The sequence below is a fragment of the Salvelinus fontinalis genome, chromosome 10 (genome assembly GCF_029448725.1).
Source record: "Salvelinus fontinalis isolate EN_2023a chromosome 10, ASM2944872v1, whole genome shotgun sequence".
NCBI classification, from domain to species: domain Eukaryota; kingdom Metazoa; phylum Chordata; class Actinopteri; order Salmoniformes; family Salmonidae; genus Salvelinus; species Salvelinus fontinalis.
Window position 1 is genome coordinate 17,119,289 of NC_074674.1, and position 13,096 is coordinate 17,132,384.

The window sequence follows — 13,096 nt, forward strand, 5'->3', positions numbered from 1 at the left end:
AATCACAGTAGTTGTCCAGGGTGCAACAAGTCAGCACCTCAGGAGTAAATGTCAGTTGGCTTTTCATAGCAGATCATTAAGAGTATCTCTACCAAATAAGGAACATGAGAATGTAAGTAAGCATACTATATACAGGGGCAGTCAGTTTCAGTAACATATTTACTGTGTGTGTGGGGGGGTAAGGTGATGAGCCATCAGGATATATGATAAACAGAGTAGCAGCAGCGTAGATGATTCTATGTTAGTGCGTGTGTGTAGAGCCATTATTAATGTATGTGTGTGTAGGGCCCTGTCAGTGTGCATAAAAACAGTGCAAAAAAAATTGGTTAAACTCAGTCTGTGTAGCCATTTTGTTACTTATTTAACAGTCTTATGGCTTGGGGTAGAAGCTGTTAAGGAGCCTGTCGGTGTCAGACTTGATACACCCCTACCGCTTGCCTTGCGGAAACAGAGAGAACAGTATGGCTTGGGTGGCTGCAGATTTCTTTGCACATGAGAAGGTTCAACAACAGGGAATCTGTTAAAAATAATGTGTACTTTGTTAATATCCCACTCTGGCACGGCACAACATAACAGTAAATACAGGTGCCAATGGCCCAGTAAGTTAGAGCATGCTGCTGGCAAGAAGTTGATTCCCGCGTGGGCCTCATACAATGCTGACACTTCTGTAAATCGCCTTGGATAAAAGCATCTACTGAATGACCATGGTCTCTTCCTCTCTCCCATGTAGAGTCGTCTCCCGGTGTTAAAGGTGAAGTACCTGCTGCTGGCCTGGTTGGGTATCCTGGTGACCAGCTGGGTCCTCTACATGCAGTATGCCTCCTACTCCGAGCTCTGCCGAGGACATGTCTGCCACATGGTCATTGTAAGTATGAGTGTGCTCACAAGATTGGATAGCTTACTTTCTAAATGTAATCCATAACAGTTAATAGTTACCTGTCCAAAATTGGAATCAGTAATGTAACTTTTGGATTACCTTCTGTTACTTTTAGACTACTTTCCCCGAAAGAGGCGCAGGTTAGTATCTGACACAGCAACAAAGTTATAAAATCTGATTTTAAACTTAACCCTAACCACGCTGCAAACTCTAATGCCTAACATAACCTTAAATACATTTTGCTTTCATACATTTTTACAATATAGCCAATGCAAGTAGTCTTACTCCCATCGGCTACGGAGAACGTGATCACAAAGTCGTCCGGAACAGCTGATGCTCTCATGCATGCTACAGTGTTGCTTGCCTTGTCTGGTAGGCTCGTGTTACTGGGCAGCTCATGGCTATGCTTCCCTTTGTAGTCTGTAATAGTTAGCAAGCCCTGCCACATCCGAAGAGCGTCGGAGCCGGTGTAGTACGATTCAATCATAGTCCTGTATTGACGCTTTTCCTGTTTGATCGTTCGTCGGAGGGCATAGCGGAATTTATTATAAGCATCTGGGTTAGAGTTTCGCTCCTTGAAAGCGGCAGCACTACTCTTTAGTGCAAATGTTGCCTGTAATCCATGGCCTCGGTTTGGGGTATGTTTTTTAAACATTTTTTAAATGTTTTATTTAACCAGGTAGGGCAGTTGAGAACAAGTTCTCATTTACAACTGTGACCTGGCCAAGATAAAGCAAAGCAGTGCGACACAAACACAGAGTTACACATAAACAAATGTACAGTCAAAAGCACAATAGAAAAATCTATGTACAGTGTGTGCAAATGTAGAAGATTAGGTAGGTAAGGCAATAAATAGGCCATAGAGGTGAAATAATTACAATTTAGCATTAACACTGTGGTGATAGATGTGCAGATGATGATGTGCAAGTAGAGATACTGGGGGGCAAAAGAGCAAGAAGATAACTAACAATATGGGGATGAGGTAGTTGGGTGTGCTATTTACAGATTGGCTGTGTACAGGTACAGTGATCAGTAAGCTGCTCTGACAGCTGATGCTTACAGTTAGAGAGGGAGATATGACTCCAGCTTCAGTGATTTTTGCAATTCGTTCCAGTCATTGGCAGCAAAGAACTGGAACGAAAGGCGGCCAAAGGAAGTGTTGGCTTTGGGGATGACCAGTGAAATATACCTGCTGGAGTGCGTGCTACGGGTCAGTGTTGCTATGGTGACCAGTGAGCTGAGATAATGCAGGGCTTTACCTAGCAACAGCTTATAGATGACCTGGAGCCAGTGGGTTTGGCGACAAATATGTAGCGAGGGCCAGCCAACGAGAGTGTTGGAGGCTATTTTGTAAATGACATCGCCGAAGTCAAGGATCGGTAGGATAGTCAGTTTTACGAGGGTATGTTTGGCAGCATGAGTGAATGAGGCTTTGTTGCGAAATAGGAAGCCAATGTAATTTTGGATTGGAGATGCTTAATGTGAGTCTGGAAGGAGAGTTTAGTCTAACCAGACACCTAGGTATTTGTAGTTGTTCACATATTCTAAGTCAGAACCGTCCAGAGTAGTGACGCTGGGCGGGCGGTTGCAGGCAGCGATCGGTTGAAAAGCATGCATTTAGTTTTACTAGCATTTAAAAGCAGTTGGAGGCCACATAAGGAGTGTTGTATGGCATTTAAGCTCATTTGGAGGTTTTGTTAACACAGTGTCCAAAGAAGGGCCAGATGTATACAGAATGGTGTCGTCTGCATAGAGGTGGATCAGAGAATCACCAACAGCGACAGCATTGATATATATAAAGAGAAAAGAGTCAGCCCAAGAATTGAACCCTGTGGCACCCCCATAGAGACTGCCAGAGGTCTAGACAACAGGCCCTCCAATTTGACACACTGAACTCTGCCGATAAGAATGCGGTGGTTGACAGAGTCAAAAGCCTTGGCCAGGTCGATGAAGACGGCTGCACAGTACTGTCTTTTATCAATGGCGGTTATGATATTGTTTAGGACCTTGAGCGTGGCTGAGGTGCAACCATGACCCGCTCGGAAACCAGATTGAATAGCGGAGAAGATCATTTTAGAAAGGGTCCAGATTGTCTAGCCCACCTGATTTGTAGGGATCCAGATTTTGCAGCGCTTAACATCAGCTGTCTGGATTTGGGTGAAGGAGAAGCGGGGGGAGGGCTTGGGCAAGTTGCAGCAGGGGGTGCAGAGCTGTTGGCCGGGTACGGGTAGCCAGGTGGAAAACATGACCAGCCGTAGAAAAGTGCTTATTGAAATGATTGATTATCATAGATTTATCGGTGGTGACAGTGTTTCCTAGCCTCAGTGCAGTGGGCAGCTGGGAGGAGGTGCTCTTATTCTCCATGGACCTTAGTGTCCCAAAACCTTTTGGAGTTAGTGCTACAGGATGCACATTTATGTTTGAAAAGCTAGCCTTAGCTTTCCTAACTGACTTTGTATATTGGTTCCTGACTTCCCTGAAAAGTTGGAAATCGCGGTGGCTATTCTATGCTAATGCAGAACGCCACAGGATCTTTTTGTGCTGGTCAAGAGCAGTCAAGTCTGGGGTGAACCAAGGGCTATATCTGTTCTTAGTTCTACATTTTTTGAATGGGGCATGCTTATTTAAGATGGTGAGGAAAGCACTTTTGAAGAGCAACCAGGCATCCTCTACTGATGGGATGAGGTCAAAATCCTTCCAGGATACCCGGGCCAGGTCGATTAGAAAGGCCTGCTCGCTGAAGTGTTTTAGGGAGCGTTTGACAGTGATGGGGGTGGTCGTTTGACCGCGGACCCATTACGCACGCAGGCAATGAGGCAGTGATCACTGAGATCCTGGTTGAAGACAGCAGAGGTGTATTTAGAGGGCAAGTTGGTCAGGATGATGTCTAAGAGCGTGCTCATGGTTACGGATTTAGGGTGGTACCTGGTAGGTTCCTTGATAATTTGTGTGAGATTGGGGGCATCTAGCTTAGATTGTAGGACGGGTCGGGGTGTTAAGCATGTCACAGTTTAGGTCACCTAACGGTACAAACTGAAGATCAATTCACATATGCTGTCCAGGGCACAGCTGGGGGCTGAGTGGGGTCTATAACAAGCGGCAATGGTGAGAGACTTGTTTCTGGAAAGGTGGATTTTTGAAAGTAGAAGCTTGAATTATTTGGGCACAGACCGGGATAGTATGACAGAACTCTGCAGGCTATCTCTGCAGTAGATTGCAACTCCACCCCCTTTGGCAGTTCTATCTTGTCAGAAAATGTTGTAGTTGGAGATGGAAATGTCAGAATTTTCCTAAGCCAGGATTCAGACACGGCAAGGACATCAGGGTAGGCGGGGTGTGCTAAAGCAGTGAATAAAACAAACTTAGGGAGGAGGCTTCTGATGTTAACATGCATGAAACCAAGGCTTTTACGGTTGCAGAAGTCAAAAAATGAGAGCGTCTGGGAAATGTGAGTGGTGCTGGGGGCTGCAGGGCCTGGGTTAACCTCTACGTCACCAGAGGAGGAGTAGGATAAGGGTACGGCTAAAGGCTATAAGAACTGGTCGTCTTGTGAGTTCGGAACAGAGCGTAAAAGGAGACGATTTCTAGGCGTGGAAGAATAGATTCAAGGCATAATGTACAGACAAGGGTATGGTAGGATGTGATTACAGTGGAGGTAAACCTAGGCATTGAGTGACGATGAGAGAGGTTTTGTCTCTTGAGGCACCAGTTAAGCCAGGTGAGGTCACCGCATGTGTGGGGGTTGGGATAAAAGGGTTATCTCAGGCATATTGGGCAGGCCTGAGGGCTCTACAGTGAAATAAGACAATCACTAACCAAAACAGCAATAGACAAGGCATATTGACATTAGGGAGAGGCATGTGTAGCCGAGTGATCATAGGGTCTAGTGAGTAGCAATGGGTGAGTTAGGGAGCCGATTCAGTAGTCGCTACTACGCTAGGTGAGCTGGAGATGGGCCTAGCTCGAGGCTAGCTCAAGGCTAATTGGTGCTTGCTTCAGGACAGAGATGTTAGCCAGGAGTAGCCACTCGGATTGCAGCTAGCTAGCTGCGATGATCCGGTGTAAAGGTTCAGAGCTTGGGATAGGAATCCGGAGATGTGGTAGAGAAAAGGAGTCCAATATGCTCTGGGTCGATATCGCGCTGTGCAGACTGGGAGGTATTGACCGAGCTGAGGCTGGCTGGTTTCCGAGTTAACGTTGAAGTCCTCTAGCAGTGGCTAGCTGACTACTATCTAGTAGCTAGTGAGCTGGCTAGTTTCTGATGGGGGTTCCGGTTCTAAAGTATAAAAATAGCAGATCCGTACCACATTGTGTGAGGTGGGTTGCAGGAGAGTATGTTCAGTCCGTAGATGGAAAGTGAGATTTAAAATATATATATATAAGGGAAAAAACGAGGAAACAATATTTACACTGGACAGGACGGGCAAGACTAAACACACGTCCTGGGCCTCCCGGGTGGCGCAGTGGTCTAGGGCCCTGCATCACAGTGCTAGCTGTGCCACCAGACATTCTGGGTTCGCGCCCAGGCTCTGTCGCAGCTGGCCGCAACCGGGAGGTCCGTGGGGCGACGCACAATTGGCCTAGCGTCGTCCGGGTTAGGGAGGGTTTGGCCGGTAGGGATATCCTTGTCTCATCGCGCACTAGCGACTCCTGTGGCGGGCCGGGCGCAGTGCGTGCTAAGCAGGTCGCCAGGTGCACGGTGTTTCCTCCGACACATTGGTGCGGCTGGCTTCCGGGTTGGATGCGCGCGCTATGTTAAGAAGCAGTGCGGCTTGGTTGGGTTGTGTTTTGGAGGATGCATGGCTTTCGACCTTCGTCTCTCCCGAGCCCGTACGGGAGTTGTAGCGATGAGACAAGATAGTAACTACTAACAATTGGATACCACGAAATTGGGTAGAAAAGGGGGGGAAGAAAAAAGACTAAACACGCGTCCGACTGCTACGCCATCTTGGAACTCTGCACTATGTACGTACAATCACTGGGGACGACGTCATCGATGCACCTATTGATGAAGCCAGTGACTAATGTGGTGTACTCCTCAATGCTATCGGAAGAATCCCAGAACATATTCCAGCTTGTGCTAGCAAAACAGTCCTGTAACTTAGCATCTGCGTCATCTGACCATTTTATTGACCGAGTCACTGGTGCTTCTTGCTTTAGTTTTTGCTTGTAAGCAGGAATCAGGATGGAATTATGATCAGATTTGCCGAATGATTGGTGAGGGAGAGCCTTGTACGTGCATCTGTGTGGGGAGTAAAGGTGCATGCACATTTAACATGCTGGTAGAAATGAGGTAAAACGGATATAAGTTTCCATGCATTAAAGTCCCCGGCCTCTAGGAGCGCTGCCTCTGGATGAGCGTTTTCCTGTTTGCTTATGGCTGTATATAGCTCATTGAGTGGGGTGTTCGTGCCAGCATCGGTTTGTGGTGGTAAATAGATAGCTACGAAAAATATAAATGAACTATCTTGGGAATTGGTGTGGTCTACAGCTTATCATGAGATAGTCTACCTCAGGTGAGCAAAACTTCAAGACTTCCTTACTATTAGATTTCGTGCAACAGCTGTTTACAAATATACACAGTCCACCACCCCTTGTCTTCCCGGAGGAAGCTGTTCTATCTTTCCGATGCAGCATAAACCCCGCCAGCTGTATGTTATTCATGTCGTCGTTCAGCCACGACTTGGTGAAGCATAAGATATTACAGTTTAATGTCCCGTTGGTAGGATATTCGTGATCGTAGTTCGTCTATTTTGTTATCCAATGATTGTACGTTGGCTAATAGGACTGATGGTAGAGGCAGATTACACACTCGCTGTCGGATCCTTACAAGGAAATTGTTCAATTGCACTGTCTCTTAAGGACAAGACTTGTCAACCTGCTTAAGATGCATTAGAAGAAGACTAAAATTAGTATTACCAATTTAATAACATCTATTTCAGGATACATCAATGTTAGAGGTTACATAACTGGCCATAAATGGATGTTGCATTTTACTTTATGGGTTGGTTATGTAGGCTTCTTTAACCCATTGCTTTCTACGACAGATAGTAATACCATTAGGAAATATTTTTACATATGATTTTTTTTAACTGTCAGATTTCCAGTCATTCCAATTAATTGAATATGCCTTGATCTTTAGGAGTAGGACTTGGAAATATAGATTAGCTAAATTGTTTTACCTGAGCATAACCCCAAAACCAATGCCTAATTAGCCTTATCTTAGTTATTTGAAATTGTCATGGAGGACTGATTGGGCTCATTGCTTGTAGTTGGAAAAATAAATGCTGTTTTTGTCTTGTTTTGTGCTGTTTGCCTCCGTAAGGATACGCCCCTTTAAAAAAAACTATTTTCCCCTTTAAAAAAAACTAATGACATACCCAAATCGAACTGCCTGTAGCTCAGGCCCTGAAGCAAGAATATGCATATTCTTTTTTTTTCTTTTTTTTTTTCTCCCCTTTTCTCCCCAATTTTCGTGGTATCCAATCGCTAGTAATTACTATCTTGTCTCATCGCTACAACTCCCGTACGGGCTCGGGAGAGACGAAGGTCGAAAGCCATGCGTCCTCCGAGGCACAACCCAACCAAGCCGCACTGCTTCTTAACACAGCGCGCCTCCAACCCGGAAGCCAGCCGCACCAATGTGTCGGAGGAAACACCGTGCACCTGGCCCCCTTGGTTAGCGCGCACTGCGCCCAGCCCGCCACAGGAGTCGCTGGAGCGCGATGAGACAAGGAAATCCCTACCGGCCAAACCCTCCCTAACCCGAACGACGCTAGCCCAATTGTGCGTTGCCCCACGGACCTCCCGGTCGTGGCCGGCTGCGACAGAGCCTGGGGGCGAACCCAAGAATATGCATATTCTTGGTACCATTTGAAAGGAAACATGTTGAGCGTTGTGGAAATGTGAAAGGAATGTAGGAGAATATAACAGAATAGATCTGGTAAAAGATGATGCAAAGAAAAAAACCAACCGTTATTTTTTATTGTTTTTGTACCATCTTTGAAATGCATGAGAAAGGCCATAATGTATTATTCCAGCTTACGTCCAATTTATATGTTGTCCACTAGATGGCAGCAGTGTATGTGCAAAGTTTTAGACTGATCCAATGAATCATTGCATTTCTGTTCAAAATGTAGTATCAGGACTGCCGAAATGTGCCTAATACATTTATTAATAACTTTTCATGTTCATAATTATGCACTCTCCTCAAATAGTAGCATGGTATTCTTTCACTGTAATAGCTACTGTAAATTGGACAGTGCAGTTAGATTAACAAGAATTTAAGCTTTCTGCCAATATCAGATATGTCCATTTCCTGAGAAATGTTCTTGTTACTTACAACCTCATGCTAATTGCATTAGCCTACGTTAGCTCAACTGTCCTGTGGAAGGGACACCGATCCCGAAGAAGTTTTAAATGGTAAACGGTTTCTGTATATAATACACCTCTTGTTGCCAAAACAATGATTGATAGGCAGCTTGAACTTTTTCAATTCAATCTTCATTTGTAAAGTACACATACATTTGTGAACAGCCATCCACAACAACCACAGTCTGTAAGGCACTATGTAGCCTAGATATCAATAATAATTTACATCAGTATTGCCCGTAGGCTACGTAACATTGCTGTCGTCCTTACTTCCAAGCAGTTATTCACTTTGGATGCCGACAGCAGTCGCAACATTGGAAGACATAGCTAGGAACCGTAGCCTACAAAAGCATATTCCTGTTATTTTCCCGCAATCCATTAATCGCATTTGGTGTGTCATCATAGTGGTCTCTGATTTGTGGTCGGACTCGCTCAGGAAGAACAAACTTAAATTTGTGCCTTTTTTCAATGTCATTGACAAAACAGAAAGGTGTCAAATAATTTTTGCTCAAACATCCTTTCTGAATTTAAAAGTAATCCTTGAAGTAATCATCAAATTTTTTCAAGTATATGTAATCTGATTACAATATTTTAGCTGGTAACTGATTAGTTTTCTTGTAATCCATTACTCCCCAACACTGTCCACACACACACACCTTTGATTATTCACAGGTGCATCCACCCTTTATATGGCGACGGAAACTGTCAGATGGAAAGCATTAAAGAGTAAAAGGAAATCTGTATTGTATGTGTCAGTAGCTGCTGAGGGAAAGATGGTTCCTCTTATAATATTGTAGCAAATGGGGACCAGTTAAAAGTAATTAACACTGGATGAGAAATCAGTGATGTAAAAGAGTGACTGTGTCCGAAATGGCATCCTATCCCCTCTGGACAAATGTTGTGCACTAAATAGGGATTAGGATGCCATTTCAGAGGTAGCCTGTATCACTAGCTTGTCTGATAGCCCGGCCACAAGAGAAGTCACTCTACTCTAGCTTCATTGTTCCCTGTGATAATCAGTGATGAGAAATAACCAAATATTACAGTGCCTTCAGAAAGTATTCATACCCCTTGATTTATTCCACATTTTGTTTTTACTGCCTGAATTCAAATTGGATTAAATCAAAAAATAATGTCACACATCTACACACAATACCCCACAATGACAAAGTAAAAACATGTTTTTAGAAATGTATTTGAAATGAAATACAGAAATATTTACATAAGTATTCACACTCCTGAGTCAATACTCTGTAGAAGCACCTTTGACAGTGATTACAGCTGTGAGTATTTCTGGGTAAGAGCTTTTAACCAATATTTGCCCATTTATTCTTTTTTATTTTTTTATTCTTCAAGCTCTGTCAACTTGGTTGTTGATCATTTCTAGACAACCATTTTCAGGTCGCCATAGATTTTAAGCAAATTTAAGTCAAAACTATAACTCGGCCACTCAGGAACATTCACTGTCTTCTTGGTAAGCAACTCCAGTGTATATTTGGGCTTGTGTTTTAGGTTATTGTCCTGCTGAAAGGGGAATTAATCTCCCAGTGTCTGGTGGAAAGCAGACTGAACCAGGTTTGCCTCTAGGATTTTGCCTGTGCTTAGCTCCATTCTGTTTTATTTTTTTTATCCTGAAAAACTCCCCAGTCTTTAACGATTACAAGTATACCCATAGCATGATGCAGCGACCACTATGCTTGAAAACATTGAGAGTGGTACGCAGTAATGTATTGGATTTACCCCAAACATAACACTTTGTATTCAGGACAAAAAGTTAGATGCTTTGCCACATTTTTGTTGTTGTATTACTTTAGTGCCTCGTTGCAAACATGATCCATGTTTTGGAATATTTTTATTCTGTACATGCTTACTTTTCATTCTGCCAATTAGGTTAGTATTGTGGAGTACCTACAATGTTGTTGATCCATTCTCAGTTTTCTCCTAACACTGCCATTAAACTCAAACTGTTTTAAAGTCACCATGGGCCTCATTGTGAAATCCCTAAGCGGTTTCCTTCCACTCCGGCAACTGAGTAAGGAAGGACGCCTGTATTCTTGTAGTGACTGGGTGTATTGATACACCATCCAAAGTGTAATTAATTACTTCACTATGCTCGAATGGATTTTCAATGTCTGCTTTAAAAAAAATGTGCCTATCTACCAATAGGTGCCCTTTTGTATGAGGCATTGGAAAACCTCCCTGGTCTTTGTGGTTGAATAATTACAGATAATTACAGATAATTGTATGTGTGGGGTACAGAGATGAGAGAGTTGTTCAAAAATCATGTTAAACACTTATTGCACACAGAGTGAGTCCATGCAACATATGTAATTTTTAAGCAAATATTGACTTATTTAGGCCATAACAAAGGGGTTGAATACTTATTGACTCAAGACATTTCAGCTTTTAATTTGTCATATAAAAAAAAAACTTTGGTAAACATAATTCCACTTTGTTATGGGGTATTGTGTCGGCCAGTGACCCCCAAAAAATCAGGCTTTAATACAACGAATTATGGAAAGTCGAGGGGTGTGAATTCTTTCTGAAGGCTGTTAGAAGTGGTTGGGGGTGCTTGTGTTTGTTGCTCAGCAGTCAGCACACACATATTGAAGTAGTAAAGGATCATGAGAGATAAAGAGACGACGTGTGAAGATTAATGGACAGCCTGAGGTGGTGCTGTTTTGGTTTCTCTATCTTTGTATTGTGATGAATACGCCAGCACTGTTGTGCCCAACTCTTCTTTGTGCTGCGAGAGGGAGGCAGGCTCTCTCGGGATATACAAGACATTGAAAACAGTGTCTGAGAGAGGAGAAACAAGGAGAGATGAGAGGAAGGGAAGGAGGATTGTTCTGCCTCAAAGCACAAAAAATAAGATTTCGACACCCACCATCTCAGATTGTGCTGAATTTGTGTCTGTGGCTAGAAACATTGACATTAGTATTCTTGAAACAGTATTTTGCACTGTAATTTGATCTCTGTGAAATTAAGCTAATTAATTGCACCCAAATTGGCCGTTTGAATTGATAAGATTAATATATTCTTCAAGAAATATAGTACCTAATATCCGATTTGGAACACAATTGTTCCTATCAATGAGTAAGACGTGGAATCCAATAAAATGCTCAAAAGCCACCCACGGACCCTCCATACCCCACGCTAATCCCATCCCAATTGATATTAGATTGAAGAAGATTACATTAATATTAAATTTAAAGGGCCAGTTTGGGTGTAATCAATAAGCTTACTTTGTCAGTGATCAAATACCGTCTTGTACATAAAACATCCTCCGCTTTTATGGCAAGCGGGCAATTTTTGAAATAAGGAAAAATAAGCATACGGTCTTCCTAAAAGCACAATTTTCCACCACCATGCTAGAGTGGCTAATGGTACTTTCTGATGTTTAACCAATCAGGTTGCAGCAGTCTATTGTTCACCCCTGGCTCAACCCCGTGTGCAACATCGGTAAGTAGCATTAGCCACTAGCATGGTGGTGGATTTTTATTTTTTATTAAGACAGTACGCATATGTTTTTTGTTCGGTGGCTTGCCAATAAAGCTAGTTAAGGAGGAGATTGACGCCCTTGCAGACTGAATGCAGGATGTTTTATGTACGAGCCTGTCACCAGGGGACACGTGTATGGCTGGCTGCATACATTCCGGTTGGATGCAGATGACAAACAACGGAAAAGGAATAATAGCGCCATCTGTCGGCCGGTTGGGCTACTTGACTTGAATGATGCAATTCATATTCCACTTTCAAAAAATATAACATGAAATTCTAATGAACAAATCACCCGGTTGTTTTACAAGATATAAACCACAGTAACATTTAATTTGGGAGGTATTTCATGTTTTACACATGTGAAGTCTCAATCTGACAAACAAATGCACGTAATTAGGCACGCTTCTCCATTATTTTGTGAAATTGCGCAAACTCAAAAATAACAGTGCTGGGATTCCATTTTGTTCTGAAGCCGGCAGCTTTGCTGGCTCGGTCTGAGTTGTTATTGGAGGGTCTAATTATCCGCTACACCCTCCCTAATTTTCACTCCCTTAGCTTTGTGGACACTTGTGCAAATGGCGGAGGCGAGGGCCGAGGATAAGGGGGTAATTTGGGATTCAGTGTGTGTGTAAGAGTGCTGGCAATGTTGTGTGTACTCCCAGGGTAATCTGCACATTACTGCGACATTAAGGACAACTACAGTAGCTGGGCATGCAGAATTACCACCCCCCCCCAAAAGGAAGATAAACAAATAATTTTAAAAAGTCCTTTAATTGGTTGGCTCGCAATCCAAAGTGTCCAAAATGAAGTCATATTACCATAGCAACCACCATTCAGTGGAGGAGGAGGTCACAGCCTATAGTCTTTATACTTTCTTTTTGTTTGGTATGATTCATACTGTTTGGGTGGATCTCATTTTACTTAGAACAGTGGAGTTAGCTCCAGGCTGGCAGGGTGCCTGGATGTTTCCCAAGCACGATTATCTCACACCCCAAAAGCATGCTATTTTATGCTGTGGTTAAGGTTGCAAAGGGTCAGAAAGGTTCCGGTACATTTCTAGAAATTTTCCATGGGGAGTTAAGCCTGGGAATTTTGCTTAAAATCATCAAAAGAGTTAGCGTATAACAGTGAACTTTTTTTGTGGGATACACAAGGCAATTCTAGGTCTTGTGGCATATTTTGGTTAAACTATCCCCATTTCAATGGAATTGCAACCCTCTGCATGCGCGGTGCATTCTTCCATCACATGTGCAGTGCACTCTTCCATCACATGTACAGTTGATTCTCAAGATCTTGCACACTAATGAGATGCTATTGAACCCACACTACTGCACTGATTTTTTTGTT

The 13,096-nt window shown here is 43.2% G+C and overlaps 1 protein-coding gene across 2 annotated transcripts in view; it reads left to right on the plus strand.

Moving 5' to 3' along the window:
* The window catches only part of LOC129863719 (divergent protein kinase domain 1B-like), a 30,423-nt gene that overhangs the window by 1,744 nt on the left and 15,583 nt on the right, over positions 1–13,096 (plus strand). Inside the window, exons 1-2 of one of the 2 annotated variants that reach the window (XM_055935915.1) lie at positions 732–865; positions 993–1,017. In XM_055935915.1, the coding sequence (XP_055791890.1) occupies positions 816–865; positions 993–1,017 (75 nt within the window). In that variant the 5' untranslated portion in view covers positions 732–815. Of the gene's footprint in view, positions 1–730; positions 866–992; positions 1,018–13,096 lie in introns of those variants that run through there. The other variant, XM_055935914.1, reaches the window with a different exon arrangement.